This window comes from Stigmatopora nigra, chromosome 6 (assembly GCF_051989575.1).
Source record: "Stigmatopora nigra isolate UIUO_SnigA chromosome 6, RoL_Snig_1.1, whole genome shotgun sequence".
Lineage (NCBI taxonomy): Eukaryota > Metazoa > Chordata > Actinopteri > Syngnathiformes > Syngnathidae > Stigmatopora > Stigmatopora nigra.
In genome coordinates this window covers 12,988,898-13,004,393 of record NC_135513.1, presented here as the reverse complement: position 1 = coordinate 13,004,393, position 15,496 = coordinate 12,988,898, and the positions used below count along the sequence as shown (strand labels likewise).

At 37.9% G+C, this 15,496-nt stretch overlaps 3 protein-coding genes and 1 long non-coding RNA gene across 5 annotated transcripts; 1 reads left to right on the top strand and 3 right to left on the bottom strand.

The window, feature by feature from the left end:
- Positions 1–4: 4 nt before the first annotated feature.
- Positions 5–3,982, bottom strand: LOC144197896 (hsp90 co-chaperone Cdc37-like). Of its 2 annotated transcripts, none has more exons than XM_077718595.1 (8): positions 3,725–3,982; positions 2,648–2,926; positions 2,490–2,586; positions 2,194–2,309; positions 1,724–1,846; positions 1,465–1,656; positions 794–865; positions 5–307 (listed from the first exon to the last, which is right to left on the bottom strand). In XM_077718595.1, the coding sequence occupies exons 1-8, from the start codon at positions 3,848–3,850 to the stop codon at positions 227–229; spliced, it is 1,086 nt and encodes a 361-aa protein (XP_077574721.1). In that variant the 5' UTR covers positions 3,851–3,982; the 3' UTR covers positions 5–226. The 2 variants fall into 2 exon arrangements, with proteins under 2 accessions (XP_077574721.1, XP_077574722.1); XM_077718596.1 differs by having other exon boundaries at positions 3,765–3,961.
- On the top strand, positions 2,774–14,164 carry LOC144197902 (uncharacterized). Its single transcript, XR_013326613.1, has 4 exons — positions 2,774–3,094; positions 3,751–3,910; positions 8,403–8,486; positions 13,856–14,164. It is a non-coding gene; the product is annotated as an uncharacterized LOC144197902 (long non-coding RNA).
- LOC144197895 (intercellular adhesion molecule 4-like) lies at positions 5,548–9,430 on the bottom strand. The gene is made up of 5 exons (XM_077718594.1): positions 9,060–9,430; positions 8,035–8,301; positions 6,558–6,878; positions 6,237–6,491; positions 5,548–6,157 (listed from the first exon to the last, which is right to left on the bottom strand). Exons 1-5 carry the CDS (start codon positions 9,142–9,144, stop codon positions 5,982–5,984), a joined length of 1,104 nt encoding a protein of 367 aa, XP_077574720.1. The 5' UTR covers positions 9,145–9,430; the 3' UTR covers positions 5,548–5,981.
- Positions 10,524–15,236, bottom strand: LOC144197897 (voltage-dependent calcium channel gamma-3 subunit-like). The gene is made up of 4 exons (XM_077718597.1): positions 14,916–15,236; positions 12,399–12,482; positions 12,140–12,280; positions 10,524–11,069 (listed from the first exon to the last, which is right to left on the bottom strand). The coding sequence occupies exons 1-4, from the start codon at positions 15,124–15,126 to the stop codon at positions 10,534–10,536; spliced, it is 972 nt and encodes a 323-aa protein (XP_077574723.1). The 5' UTR covers positions 15,127–15,236; the 3' UTR covers positions 10,524–10,533.
- Between the last annotated feature and the right edge of the window lie 260 nt (positions 15,237–15,496).

Here is a 15,496-nt window from a genome sequence, read left to right as displayed (position 1 = left end):
GGTGTAGCATAAAATTGGCTTTATTGAATAGACAACACAAAAACAGCACTATTTATAGTTAAAATAAAGCAATTATAGTGCAAATTTCTACTTAAAGTGAATCTTGAATGTAGAATTTTGACAAATGGTTCATTTTGATGCTATTTGAAACAAATATATCTTATTCACTACACATGATGTAGTACATATGATTATAGTCTACTCCACTGTGCTAATCATAACATGTTTAAAGGTCATTTTCATCCTCTCCAGGCTCCGGCACCCACAATCCAGAGTCAACGCACCTCGCTAGGTGATACTTGCCCTCCTGTGGAGAGACCGCCAAGTCATTGTGGTCAACTGTCAATCATTTCAAATGGGTAAGTAAACCGTTTTTTTTCTCTGAAGGCCGATTTCACTTGTTATAGACGTCGGAATTAGGTTTTTTTTTGCATATAATTTGCGGTTAGACATGATTTCAGGGTCGTAAGCACCAGTAAAGCATATATACACACATCATTTTTGTATTTTAAATATAAAAAAAATATTAAATACAAGTTAACTATGGGGTGTATATAAATAATGGTGATTAAAAACTTTTAAGAATTGAATGAAAATGTTCAATTACTCCGGAAAAAGGGTTAAAAAAAATAAATAAAATCACCACCAAGATGGCTATTTGTCACATAAAATTATTTTTTTGTACTTAAAAATGAATTGATGTAAAATGAAATACCGAAATTCCAGAGAGTTTAATATTTCATAAGTTAATAATGATATTTGTATTATTTGTTTTGCCATAGTATATACTCACATCGGGGTGCAGCTTGGCCACAGCTTCGCGCAGCATCTCCACGTTCTTCTCCTGGAAACTCCTTTGCATGTCCTGATGGGGTAACCACATTGGGTCAGAACCATGTGTGTGTATGTGTGTGTGTATGTGTGTGTATATCTGCAGTGAAGCATATCCAAATCAATACGCCGTATGTTTGTGTGCAAACTTAGTGAAACAGGAAACTCTCAGTAGACCAAGGGTGTAAGACTCGGGTTGGTTCGCGGACCGCTTTAACGTCAACTTGATTTTATGTGGGGCGGACCATTTTAGATATAATATTTAGATTTCTTTTTATCTAAATGGATTAAAAGAACTGGGTTAAAAGCTCTGAATATTCTGTTTTTTATAGAGATGCAAAACAATGTTTATTTTAGCTTTTTTATGTATTTTTTTAGACTTTACAAAATGATTTTTGAACTAAAAACACAGAAAAAATAATTAAGAAATGACAATTATTGATTTAAAAGGGGAAAAATAAGAAATTTAATATACATCTATACTCTTCATTTTAATTTCATCCTAAAACAGAAAGTCACCACTCATGATTTACTTTCCCGGGCCACACAAAATGATGCGCCAGGCCAGATTTGGCCCCCGGGCCGCCACTTTGACACTGATAGAGCTTCCCAGGCAAGGTCGTGCACGTTTACCTTGGGTAAAGACTCGTACACTTGGACAGGATCGAGACCGCCAGGCCCTAATCTTCTAAACTTCTCTTCCTTCTCCTCCTCCTCTAGCTCCTCACGGGCCTCCTCCATCGTCATCATGGCGCAGTTCCTTACGCGTTCCTTCAGGGACTCCAGCTCACGCTCCAGCGCGTCACGGTCTGACCGGTCGGCACTCTGCGACGCACAATTGCAAGTAGATGTGGGTAAAAGGAAGACTTTTTTTTGTTTTGTTTTTGCTGACCTTCATAGTCAAGAAGAAGTGTCTGAAGCACCCCCGAGGGTCCACTTTTAACGCTCGGCCCAAGTTCAAGATGGACTGCATGACGATGGCCTGGTGGGCTACTTGCTCCATCAGACCGTGCTTCTAAACAACAAAAAGGTGCGCTTTTCTCTTGACTTTATCCTCGTTAGAGTTATCCAGATCACATATTTTTGCACCCGAAATCCTAATTTTGAAAATCTGTTGATACCACTGTAAAAGAAACCTCATAATATAAATATTTCTGTTTCTTTTGACAACATCCTTGTCCATATTTTTTTCCAATTGATTTCAAGCTTCTAAAAATGTTACATAGGGCAAAATAGCCTTATACCACTTATTGTCAGGGACCCATACCACCTATAAGTCTCACAAAGTACGAACAAATAGGCTTGAGGACAGTTTTTTCCCTCATTGTGATTGTGTCATTGTGATTGAATATTGGATCTTACCTCATCCAACTCATAGTCGATGCAGATCGCCACGAGACGGTTAGCCGTCTCGTCGCAGACGAGATGCGGATTGTCCGAAAGATACTTCTGGCTGTCATCATAGCGCCGTAACATACCTTATGTTTATAAAAAATATCAATTATTCAATCTGCCGCTAACAATTTTACACATATTTAAACACACTTGTATTCCCTCATAATGGATTTAACGTCTAACACCATATTTCATTCATTATATAAGACTAAACTGTTGTTGATTACAGATTTACATGCATTTTTAAAAAAAAAATTTTTTACCAAAGTGTCTTATTTCCTTGGCATGCTTCTCCACAAACTTCTCATCCTCCCCTGGTTTATTTTGCGGCGCCTTCTCAGCCTTCATGTTGACAATACTCTGCAAGCAACGTCGTTGTATTGTTATGAAGTACTTTTTAGGACAAATATTGTCTTCTTACCTTGCTAAAGCCTTCTTTGTTGATGGTATCCACATTCCAAGGAAGCCTTTTTTCCTCATGCTTGTGTTGGTCCAACATTTTCTCAAACTGTTTTTTGTCTTGTCTCATTTTCTCCACTTCAGCCCGAACCTCGATGAGCTCTACCTCGTCGGCCTGGCTGCCTTCTTCCATCACTTGAAGTCGTTCCTGGGCCTCCTCCAGGAGCCTGCCACATTCGCTGAAGTTGCTTTGGAGGTCTTCTCCCCTTTGCTGGAACTCTGCCATCTTTTCCAGGCGAACCTTTTGTCAACACAGAATGAATGAAGGCTCATTAAAAATACTGTGTATTGACAGTTTTTTTCCTACATCCCTCAGGACTCTAAACTTGCGGTAGCACGACACACCATCCCTTCTGTGTAATATGAAAAGACGTTGGGCGGTGATCTGCCTCCTACTGGCTGACTGAAGGTAAGTGATTGACAGTGAGAGGTAAATGATCTGCTCGAGGGGGTGATGTGATGTATCTATAACGGCAGAATGCCAAATTTCGAGTCCGAAATTATCACTTATTTGGGTCTTTTGCCGAGAAAAAGGATAGGATTAGGGTTATGGGGTTGTGGGTTTAATCCCAGGTCGGTCCTCAATGTGTGGAGTTTGCATGTTCTGCCTGGATTTGCGTAGGTTTTCTCTGGGTACTCCAGTTTACTCCCACATTCTAAAAATATGCATGCAACTAAGATAATTTTAACACTCTAAATTGCCACTAGCTATGAGTAATTGGTTTTCCATCTCCTTGTGGCTTGTAATCAATTGGCTGGCCTCCAAATCAGGATGCCCCCCACCTCTGTACCTGAAGTATGCTGGGATATGCTCCGGCACCCTCTTGTGAGGATAAGTGGGTCAGAAAAATGAATGACCATATACAATTACATGACTTTTTATGGGATTTCTTGCATTGCACACTTTAATGCAAGTGGCTAATTACTGAAAGTAAAGTATAACTAGCATACTAGGTGAAGATCGAGATCTAATTGCTAATTATTAGGTATAACTAACATAGGTTAAGATAACAAGTTGTTGGGCACATTTTTGACCAACCCGATGTCTCATCCGAAACAAACTAGGCGTGTCGACGTACGGGCTGGTGACGTCATCATCGTCCGAGACGTCAATGTGATCCCAGGTGCTGTAATCGATCCCGGTCCCTGTACCGGTGCTGCTCATCCTCCGGTGCAAAAGTGTTCCCCTGCGATGTTCTGATCAACTTGGCGATTTGAAAATACGGTAAGTGCAAGTTAAGCGCCTCTTTGAGCCTCTTAGATGGCCACAAGCTGTTTATAGAAATCCTATTTTCGGCTTTAAAGGAGTTGTTAATGGTGAGCGTTTCGCATGTGTAATGTCTGATATTTGATTGGTTGAAAGACCGGTTTGTTTGTTAGCTGACCAATGAGGTTTCGTTTTACTGGTGGGTACTTTGACGGGCAGCACGTGTATTTGTCTAACAGCGAAAAGTTTGGTAATTTGTTTGATATTAACGTGCTTCAAAATATGATAAGTAGTAATAATAATCAAATCAGATATTAAATATCCCATAAAGATCTGCCAAAGAAATCGAGATCCAAGTATGTACATTGCAATATTTAATTGGATCAAGTTTATCCCAATAAAATGACATAAAATCTTCAAATTATTAATACAATGTTATTAAGAAAAAATGTATATAAACAATTTCAGGACTCAACCATTATTATTATGTTATGAGTATGTGAGTATTTGAAAGGAGTTTTTTATTAATGGAAAATATACATATGTACATAAAAAAACATTACTTATGTTGTATAGCAGTATTAGTATTAAGATGAGACCATATTTCCATAAAAAACATTACTTATGTTCCATAACAGTATTAGTATTAACACATCAGACACTTTTTTTAAATCACAGTACACATTTTTAATATAGGGAACATTTATTTGCCCTCCAGGCACAAAGTAATAGCATCAAAAACGCCAACGTGGCAATAGAACTCAGTGTTATGATTTTTCAGTGTTTTATATTTCTGTTTATAATTTGAACACTTTAGTGACACAGTAAAATAAAAATATATTTAGCATTATTTGTGTTTCAACAGTAGCTAGTTGAATATTGCCAGTAGTGGTGAAATGTTGCAATTTTGGGGATTTTATGACCTCACTTTATTACCTAACATCCCGAAAAATGTAAATAGACATTCCTGACCTATGTCACTAACAGATGAGCTCATAAAAAAGTTTTTAAAAAATCCTTCGAGGAAGGAAGGCAAGAAAACGACTTCCTAGAATGGCATTATTTATTACCTTTGGGATTCCCTGAACTGCTGTCAGCGTTAGAAAGAAAGGTCGGTCATTGTGCAAGAAATGTTTTACTATAGTAAGTGCTTCTGACCAAAAAAAAACAAGTAAAATACATTTTTAAAAAATATTCTTCATAGGAATTAGGTTGGCAATGCCTGTATTTTCCATTGAGTGCATATTTTTGCTTTAAAGTAAAAATCAAAAGTGATATTAGTACTTTCAAATTAGTGCTATGAGACTGAGCTTAATATTGGAAAGATGGTAAAGTGACAAAAGTAATGAAATAATACTTGTTAAAATTATAGTAGGAATAAAGCAAAATATGTTTACTTGTGTAAAAAACATATGATATAAATGTCATTGGATTTTTGTATTATTTCATTCCAAGTGGACAAAATGCAAAAATGTTTATCAATTTTAAAATGCATAAATTGGCTAAGCAGAAAAATGCACTATGTAGGAATATGACAAAGTATGTATGTCCATTTTAATATTTTAAATGACATTTTTACTAATACATTCCTTTTTACTTGACTTTGTACTTTATACTTTTTCACCTGAATGATGAGTATGTTAATACTTGTCCTATTTTTCCTGTTTATGTTTCATATGTACTGTTAACGGATGCACTTTTTTATATGTATCGTATCTTGTCCTGACCCCGCCCATCTGTCAAAATTTTAAAGTCTATGTGGCCCCCCGGGCTGAAAAGTTTGTCCACCCCTGTATTAAACTCTCTCTCTTAGATATTAAACTCTCTCTTTATGAATATAATTTTGAGAGCTGGTTTCAACAGTAAACTCCCTGTCACCATTTGACCGGCGACCAAAAGACCGGCGACCAAAAGACCAAAAAACCTTGAAAAAAAATCCGTCAAACTAGTTAGAGACCAATTGAAAGGCACCAATCAGTCCCAGTATCTTCATTTTTGCTCCCCAGACAACAGAACTCAGTCTCCTATGTCAAAGTGTTCCAAGTCAGGTTAAAAAACCCTCGGATTGATTCCTTTGCTACCTCGGCCTTCACAAATCCTGATCAGGCAAGGCCACATGTTTGGTGCCTGAACGATTGGGGTCCTTCGTGTTGTACTCTCCAGTCCGAGTTATTCTGTAGTAAAAGACGTACACGAGGGCGACGGCGAGAATGGCAAGAGCGGCTAACGCTGCCAACGAGCCCAGAATGATAATGTTGTAGTTGACTGTGGAAGTGAAGAACATAGGGGAAACCAAGTTAACCATTTTTAAGTCAGCAACATTTTAAAATAATCCTGGACTCACCTTGTACAGTCACATTAAACTCAACAGTGATGCCTCCCACCCTGTTGGCGATATAACACGTGTATTGTCCTTCGTTTGCCGTAGTAACCGAGTCCACCGACAGGATTTCGCCTTCGAAAGTCGTAATGGCCGCCGCTGAGGTGTTCCATGTAACCAAGGGAATCGGGTTACCCTCGGTGGAACAGTTGAGATGAAGTGGATCTCCCACCATTAGGTTGATTGTTTCGTTGGAGTTTCCAAGGAATTGTGGTTTATCTGCAAAGGGTTTTGAACGAATTAGCTCCCTGTTGATGAAATGACGAGTTGGGGGTTCGAACTCACAGAAAACGATGGCAGTGGTGGAACCGGATGATGTCGTCATGGTCTTATTTTCCAAATCCAGCTGGCCCTCGCACCAAAAGATGCTTCCGTCCATCTCTTTAGTGGCGTTGAATTGAAAGTTGTAGGTCACGGTGGCCGGTTTCTTCCTTGTGTCTTTGTACAGGCGCTCATGGCGCAATTCATTTGAGCCTTGGTAGAACTTCACGTTAAGCAGTTTTACCGGGGCCACGTTCTCCACGTAACATCTTGCCGTGTATTGGTTGCCCTCAACCATCGCTTCGCCGTTATAATCTAACAGCAGGCTCACCTTTTCGGGATACTCTGACAAGATAAAATAAGAATCAGTTAGTAAGTAAGATACACTTTGGTATGTCCCAAATTTCCAACCGTTTTCGTTGTTAGCCTTTTTTTGGATCACTGGAATAAACATACGTTACAATCACGCTATGTAAGGAGATTTTTATGCTAGGCTATGAGGCTCACTTTTTGACATAGTTTGTCTGGGTTTTGGACTTTCACAAGTGTCCATGAAGAGGAAGACTTTTAATGGACTTTTGGTGGGTCTGCATCCAATCCACTTTGTTTTTAACAAAACAAATTGCTGAGTGTTAAGACCTACTGTGTGCATGCAAGTACATCTATGTGTATGCATGTATGTGTGCTTATATATGTATGTATGTATGTATGTGTATGTATGTGTGTGTATGTTTATGTATATATGTATGTGTATGTATATATGTATGTGTATGTATATATGTATGTGTATGTATATGTGTATGTATATATATGTATGTGTATATATGTGTGTATGTATGTGTGTATATATATGTATGTGTATATATATGTATGTGTATATATATGTATGTGTAAATATGTGTATGTGTATGTATATATGTGTGTGTATGTATCAAAATGTATGTATATATATGTATGTGTATGTATATATGTGTATGTATCAAAATGTATGTATATATATGTATGTGTATGTATATGTATGTGTATGTACATATATGTATGTGTATGTATTTATATGTATGTGTATTGAAGAATATGACAATTATAGCCTAACTGTATGTACATGTGTATGTACATATATGTATGTGTATGTGTACATATATATGTATGTGTATGTATACATATATATGTATGTGTATGTATACATATATATGTATGTGTATGTATACATATATATGTATATGTTTGTATGTATGTATGTATATATATATATATATATATATATATATATATATATATATATATATATATATATATATATATATATATATATATATATAGATCTGTATATGCATGTGTATGTATACACATGCGTGTTTGTATATATATGTGTGTGTATGTATATATATGTATGGACACCAATCCAATCAAGGAGGCAATTATTCTGCCCTCCCACTCAAACAAGATGGCATAGTTTTTTTGTTTGTTTTTTCCCAAAAAGACAAAGAAATGACGGTCTTACTGTACACGGTGACGTGCAGTGTGCTACAGCACTGGGTTCTGTTGGGGCCGTTGTAGTAACACAAGGGGGGCAAAGGCCAATCGTCCATTTTGTCTACCGTCCAAACAATGGTGGTCCCATGTCGTTGCTCCCTGCCAATGGATTTCTCCAAACCAAATTTTCTATTTTGGCACGCTTGCCGGCATACGGCGCAGGTGGCCGTGGCGGAGCTGCCGAACTCCACAAATAATTTGGCCGGAGTGAACACGGGGTTGTCGGCACACTTAACTAAAAAAAAAAATTAAAAAAAACACAGTTGTGACGTTACTTGACAAAGTTCAGTTTTTTTTTCCTATTTAGTCATAACAACTTTCAACTTCTCGTTTCAGTTTTGTGGCCGAGTCATCTTTTCTTCCACGCGGATCTCCGCCCACTTCCTCAAACGCCACACGTGTTTTTGAAGGTCACGCACGGTAAGATCAAGTTCTACATCCTTTTTCAATTGATTTCAGTTTATTGGAACAAAAAGTTGAATCATTCATCTAGTAAACATACAACACTAAAGTGAATTAATTTCGTTATGGCACTATTTTTACTTTACTACCTGCAAAATCTGTTCAAAATCAGTGTAGAAAGAAGTAAAATAACTTATATAACCCCACCCCCATGTATTCCAATTGTTCTCATTAAAATTCACAAGCTTTATTAATGCATATTTATGTACCTTAAGTATCTTAAAGCTAAAAATGAAACATAAAATAATAGTATAAAAAACAAGATGATGAAAATAAAGATTAGATGATATAAAAATGATAAAAAAATATCAGATTTTTTTTTTGTAGTTTGCAGATTTCGCCAAAGTTTTTGTACAAAACATCAGTTAATCAATATCCTTATTTTAGTCATTGTTCACAAAAAAAAAACTTTTAGTGGCTAATTTACCATCTAAAAAATCAAAAAAACAACTCATAGCTGTTTTTAAATACAAAAACGGCCTCAGTTTCACCTCAATTTTGAGAGAAGAAAGCAAAAAGCTTTAAACTTACCACAAGCCAACACATAGAAGTTCCCCCAAAATCCTGACAAAGAAAAAAAAGTCAAAAATATGGAAAGTAAAGACCTTAATTCCATTTTCCAGTCCTTTTCCTAGATTAAAAAACAAAAAAAGAGGAAAAAAAAGCGGCGTCTCTTGCTTCAAACTCTTTGTAGAACACTGAAAATGAAAGTAAGTGTCCTGAGTCCAAGTTGAGCAAAAGAATGCCTGGTCACATGACCCCAAGAGTAAAAGAAAACGTGGTGGGGTAGTCCCGGAAAAGGTGGTCTTTAGTGGAAATGCTCTTTCCCCCCCCTCTATATTCAATGACTCACAGTTAATAGAAGGAAAACACACAAAAAAAACGTGTATCCAACCTTCGTTCCAATGCAAGTGAGATCCTATTTATACTTTGGAATTTTAAGTGATTTCCCAACTCCTGTCAGGACGCCAGCTTCCCTTATCACATTCCTTTTAAGACCCCCACCCTCTTTCCTGCGTTTACTGGAAAAGAATCATTTAGTCCTTCACAGATTTTTCGTTGCATTGACTGTTGTGAGACGAATGGATTTTGAAATTTTCCTGCTAAATCCTGCCATGACCGGTACTGCCTGGCATAGAAATATAAAGATTTATGGCTTAAAGTGGGAGGAGATGTAGGTTAGATAGTCATTTCTCTTCCTGTTCACAGAGTCACATTTAAAAAAAAAAGTATTTGAAGCACTTTAGTCTAAATTCTTTATAATAGACTGTCAAAATAACATGAATTTTGATGCAAAACATTTCAAAATGTCAAAATTCATTCAATTTCTGTTCCACTTATCTTCAACAAGTTTGCAAGGGTGCCAGAGCATATCACTGAGGATATATATATATATAGTATCATATGTTTTTATTTTTCATTCTCGCAGGTTTTACACTTTTGTTTGCAGTATTTCTTCATTTAATTTAGTTTAATTTTAAGGCAATTCATTGGTTTAAGTAGTATTTAAGTTGCATGGACAGTTTTCAGTTTTATTTTTGTATATTTTAAAGGAAACATTTCATTCAATATTTCTATGTTCTATAATGTATTTAAGAATTATATTTAATTATATTTTTAATTTATGAAGGAAACCCTGCTTATCTCTTGATAAACTAAATACTAAACTTAAGGAGATAATTCAATTCAAATTCTGCCCAAATACTTTTTCAGAATTAAAATATATCTCTGATACTTTAAAAGGGACATACTGTTAAATATATACTACCATTTTCCTATTATTTCCCACTGACCGTAATCAACCAGGGAAACATTTTCCATAACTGACCACGAGAGGGCACTGCTGGCTTGTAAAGACCTACTACATTCCACAGGGAAGAACAATGTATTTTGCAAATATTTATTCATATTCCATTTATCATTAAAAAAAAATAAATACAAATCAGGGAACTAAACATGAAGCCATTTTCTAAACAAACAAAAACATGGACTATGTATTAAAGTGTCAGACGGGAGTGGTCCTTCTATTAGCCCCACAGTTTCCACGAACGGTGTCTCCATCGTCCTGCCGTGGCGCCGTCAGCCCGTCTGACGTTCCATCGACGTCCTTCAGGGCGTAAAGTGCAAACACAGAGGCTAGTAGAGGGGGTGAAGTGGCACGCTTGGCCCCGCCGGGGAGTGGTGCCTCCCCCACGAGGGATGTTCGCAAAGAGCGGGACGCCGAGTCGGCGCCCGCACTGTGGTTGCTCCTGCTGCTGAGCCTACGGGAACGGTTGTTGTTGTTGTAGCGGTTACGGTAGCTGGACGAGCCGCGGGAGACGGGCGATTTAAGCAAAGAGGGTCGCCCGTCGGTCCGTAGACGTCGGTGCTTCTCGATGAATACGTGCACCGCCAACACCCCCGCCATTTCGGCCAGGACGAAAGAAAGCGCCCCGAAGTAGAAGGACCAGCCGTATGAGTAGCTTTTCTTGTTGTCGCTCTGGCTGGGATCCCCGGAGTTGGCCGATATGTACACAATGATGCCGATGATATTGCTCAGGCCTGAAAGGGGGATGTGTGGACAATCAAACATTGTACTCAGACGTTTGGTCGCCCGGACGTTTGGTCGCCCGGACGTTTGGTCGCCCGGACGTTTGGTCGCCTGGAAGCCTGGTTGCCCGGACTTTTGGTCGCCAGTCAAATGGTGACAGAGAGGAAGTACTGTTGAAAATAGCTATCAACAAGAGTTTAATATCTAAATATCTACTGTTGATTCATGAGAGAGAGAGTTTAATATCTAAGTACTGTTTAATATCTAAGTGCTGTTTAATATCTAAGTACTGTTTAATATCTAAGTACTGTTTAATATCTAAGTACTGTTTAATATCTAAGTACTGTTTAATATCTAAGTACTGTTTAATATTTATGTACTGTTTAATATCTAAAAGAGAGAGTTTAATATCCAAGTACCGTTTAATATCTAAGTACTGTTTAATATCTAAGTACTGTTTAATATCTAAGTACTGTTTCATATCTAAGTACTGTTTAATATTTATGTACTGTTTAATATCTAAAAGAGAGTTTAATATCCAAGTACCGTTTAATATCTAAGTACTGTTTAATATCTAAGTACTGTTTAATATCTAAGTACTGTTTCATATCTAAGTACTGTTAAAACTAACTCTCAAAATTATATTCATGAAAGTTTAATATCTAAATATCTACTGTTGATTAATAAGAGAGAGTTTAATATCTATATACTGTTTAATATCTAAGTACTGTTGAAACCAGCTCTCAAAATTCTATTCACAAAAGTTTAATGTCTAAATTTAGATATTAAACTCTTGTGAATATAATTTATAATATAATATCTTTCATGAATCAACAGTAGATATTTAGATATTAAACTCTTGTGAATATAATTTATAATATAATATCTTTCATGAATCAACAGTAGATATTTAGATATTAAACTCGTGTGAATATAATTTTGAGAGCTGGTTTTAACAGTACTTATATATTAAAGTCTCTCATGAATCAACAGTAAATATTTAAACATTGGGGACAAAAAAAACTTGAAAAATCAAAGCTTTCATAGGACACTTTTTTGGGATTTTGGACACTTTGCACACCTGCAGAGACGAAAAGAATGCCCGCCGTCAGGATAACGTTGTAGCGTGACTTGTAGAACTCGCTCGCCGCCACACACACGCCACCCAAGAACAGCAAACCCACGCTAAGGATGGGGAAGAGGCTGGAAGCTCGAACAGCCCCTAAAAAACAACAACTTTGGTTCATATGAACGCTAAATATCAAGATAAAAAAAATCTAAAGATACTAGTTTTATTGTCATAGTGCGATGGGGTTCCAAACAAAATGAGCGTAACTCACGTAGTAAGTATTCGGCCGCGTCCTGCTCATAATCCGCGTCTTCCGCAAAGTGGTCGATGTCCTTGCAAACGCCTCGGAAAGTTCCTGCCAAAACAAATTTTGGATTATTTTTCTGTAGTCTACTTTAAGAAAAAACCCAAAGTTTAACCAAGTAATTGTTACAGACAAAACAACAAATACTACAACATACTTTGGAAGCCTGTGGCCCAGTGGCTAAGTCATTTGTCTTCCAACTCTGTGGACCTGGGTTCAAATCTTGGTTGTTTCTTGCCTATATCTTTGCAAGACTTTTCCCACTTGAAGGTACAATAAAGTACTAAGTATGATCTGGTAGTGAAAAGAAACAAAACAACAAATACTACTACATACTTTTGGGAGCCTGTGGCCAAGTGAATAAGTCATTGGATTCCCATCTCTGTGGACCTGGGTTCAAATCCTTGTCTAGTTAGGTTCCCTAACTTTTCCCACTCAAAGTACAATAAAGTACTTAGTATGATCTGGGAGTGAAAAGAGACAAAACAACAAATACTACTGGCCAATCTTGGGGAGTGTTGGCCCAGTGGATAAGTCATCAGTCTTCCACCTCAGTGGTCCTGGGTTCAAATCCTGGTACTTGCAAAGATTTTTCCATTATTATTCAGGTAAATGAAAGAGGTAAAAGTATAAGTACTACCACTTTCTCTCACAGGGTGGTGGCCTAGTGGATAAGTCATCAGTTTACCAACTCTTTGGTCCTTGGTTTGAATCCCAGTGTCAGCAAAGATTTTCCCACAATTGTTGAGGTAAAAGAACAAGTATATTTGTCTAAGTGTTTAACTGAATAAGTATTCAATGGTGGATGAAGCATTTTGTCCAAAAAATTACTAAGTGTTTCAGGTAAATGAAAGAGGTAAAAGTATAAGTACTACCACTTTCTTTCACTGGGTGGTGGCCCAATGGATAAGTCATCAGTTTGCCAACTCTGTGTTCCTGGGTTCAAATCCCAGTGAAGGCAAAGATTTTCCAAATATTATTCAGTTAAAAGAATAAGTATTAATGTCTAAGTGTCTAAGTGTATAAGTATTCAGTGGTGGATGAAGCATTTTGTCCAAAAAATGACTAAGTGTTTCACCCCATTTCCTTGGATAAAATGTTTCAACACCCATGTATAAGTGGGGCACGAGTTGGTGTAGTGGGTTGCACACTCGCCTTTGCACCGAGAGAACGTGAGTTCGCTTCCCGGTGTCGGCGGTTCACTGACCAAGCAAGCGGTCGAGGGTCGGCCGAAGGCCGACCCGAGAACGCCTTTCGCACATACAGGTCCATCAAGTGTCTTCCGAACTGCCGAAGGCAGTTCGGAATATAACCTTTTGCTGAAAAGTATGACTAAGTGTTTAATATAAATTAAAAAGATTTTTCTTTTTTTTTCCCCCTTCGTCTTATTCCATTGACCAATTCTTCTTTCCAATTATTTTCAGCCAAACGACGGCAGCGGGAATCGAACCCAGGTCTCCCAGACGGGAGTCCTGTGATCTAACCTCTGCGCCAACCAAGTGACTACACTTCTCTTTGTAATCATTTGAGTGTCTTGACAAGAAGTCCACAGAAACAACTAAGTGAAAAAGCGTCCCAACCGGGAATTGAACCCAGGTCTCCCAGACGGGAGTCCAGTGCTCTAACCTCTGCACCAACCAAGTGACTACACTTTCCTTTGTAATCATTTGATTGTCTTGACAAGAAGTCCAAAGAAACAACTAAGTGAAAATATGTCCCAACCGTGATTCGAACCCAGGCCACCTCGACGGTAAACGGGTGAGTTAACCTCTACACCACGATTTCACTACAACTTCTATGATCATCATTGGAAGGTCTTGACTACAAATACACAGAAAGAACTAAAGGAAAATATTTCCCAGCCAGGATTTGAACCCAGGTCACCCACATGGGAGACGAATGAGTTAACCTCTGCACCACAGTGTCCACACTTTAAGCATGGATGCGCAATATAGAAAATGAAGGAACTATTTTCTGTTTAAAAAGAAAATTAGCCTTACTATACTGTCATTTTTTCAAATAAAAATAGCCTTACTTTACTATGTTGTTTTTTAGGGAAAAAGTCTTACTATATATACTATGTCATATTTTAGGGAAAAAAGTCATGTAAAATTTTTAACAATTCAACTAAGTATCCGCATTTGTTTTGTTTTGAAATTGTAACTTTGCTGGCAGCCCATAATGCTTTTTGACACCCCCCACCCACAGAGACACACAGGGATATATTGACAAAAATGTCCCTATATGCAGCCACAATTGAGCAGTATTGATAACTCCAGGTTACCCAAAAGGGAACTAACTCATTACATGACTTCAACATGTGAAAAAAGGTCATGTAGGAAACACAAAACATCTATTTTTTTAAAGTCTATGTCAATAAACGTCATTCATGTACTTTCCCCTTAGCTCCCATATATTCACTTTCAGCAAGTGTTTAAATTGCAATAAAAACTTTAAATTTTGCTTCTCTTTCCAGCATTTCACCTTCTGTGCAGCAAGTCCTCCACAAACCAGAATGCGTGAGGACCTCCTCGTTCTTGCGGACCGTCTCATTGTCCCCGAGGTTCTTGGAACGGCACATCCCACGCGAGTACAGCCAGTAGTCGGTCCCCACGGCGATGGTCATCAGGCTGAAGGCACAAAAAGCCCCCGCCGTAGTCATCAGCATCATGACGCCGCGGTCACACAACCTCATGCCGTCCTCTTTCAAGGGAGTCCAACGTGCAGCCACTTTTCGCCACGTCCCTGCAAAGTCATCCTTATGTCGTCTTTAATGGAGCCAGAACGGAACGAGAACAGATTCAAAGTAAGTACCACTGCTTTTCACTCTCCTTTACACATGGTTTGCTTTATTGTGGCGGGGTTTATGCTGGAAAATCAATGCGGGCCAGTTCCACCCCCTGTTTGCGTCCCCTCCAATCAGAGTTCAAAGAATAAATACTTGGTCAATTATTGAAAATGCTAGCTCAATTAATGTCAAAACATGTGATTATTTCACTATTTGATGACATATTTTGCAGGAATTCAATTTACCTGTCAAACTCAGTCCTCCATCCCCCGCGGAC

Bases quoted from the DNA above. Each gene is read 5' to 3' on its own strand.
- LOC144197896 (XM_077718595.1), bottom strand. From the start codon at position 3,850: ATGAGCAGCACCGGTACAGGGACCGGGATCGATTACAGCACCTGGGAT. The intron at 2,927-3,724 runs GTTGGTCAAAAA...TGTTGACAAAAG, and splicing joins TGTTTCGGATGAGACATCGG to GTTCGCCTGGAAAAGATGGC. The intron at 308-793 runs GTGAGTATATAC...GTCTCTCCACAG, and splicing joins TGGCCAAGCTGCACCCCGAT to GAGGGCAAGTATCACCTAGC.
- LOC144197895 (XM_077718594.1), bottom strand. From the start codon at position 9,144: ATGGAATTAAGGTCTTTACTTTCCATATTTTTGACTTTTTTTTCTTTG. The intron at 8,302-9,059 runs GTAAGTTTAAAG...TTTTTTTTTTAG, and splicing joins CTTCTATGTGTTGGCTTGTG to TTAAGTGTGCCGACAACCCC. The intron at 6,879-8,034 runs GTAAGACCGTCA...TTATCTTGTCAG, and splicing joins ACTGCACGTCACCGTGTACA to AGTATCCCGAAAAGGTGAGC.
- LOC144197897 (XM_077718597.1), bottom strand. From the start codon at position 15,126: ATGAGGTTGTGTGACCGCGGCGTCATGATGCTGATGACTACGGCGGGG. The intron at 12,483-14,915 runs GTGAAATGCTGG...TTGTTTTGGCAG, and splicing joins GAGGACTTGCTGCACAGAAG to GAACTTTCCGAGGCGTTTGC. The intron at 12,281-12,398 runs GTGAGTTACGCT...GTTGTTTTTTAG, and splicing joins CGCGGCCGAATACTTACTAC to GGGCTGTTCGAGCTTCCAGC.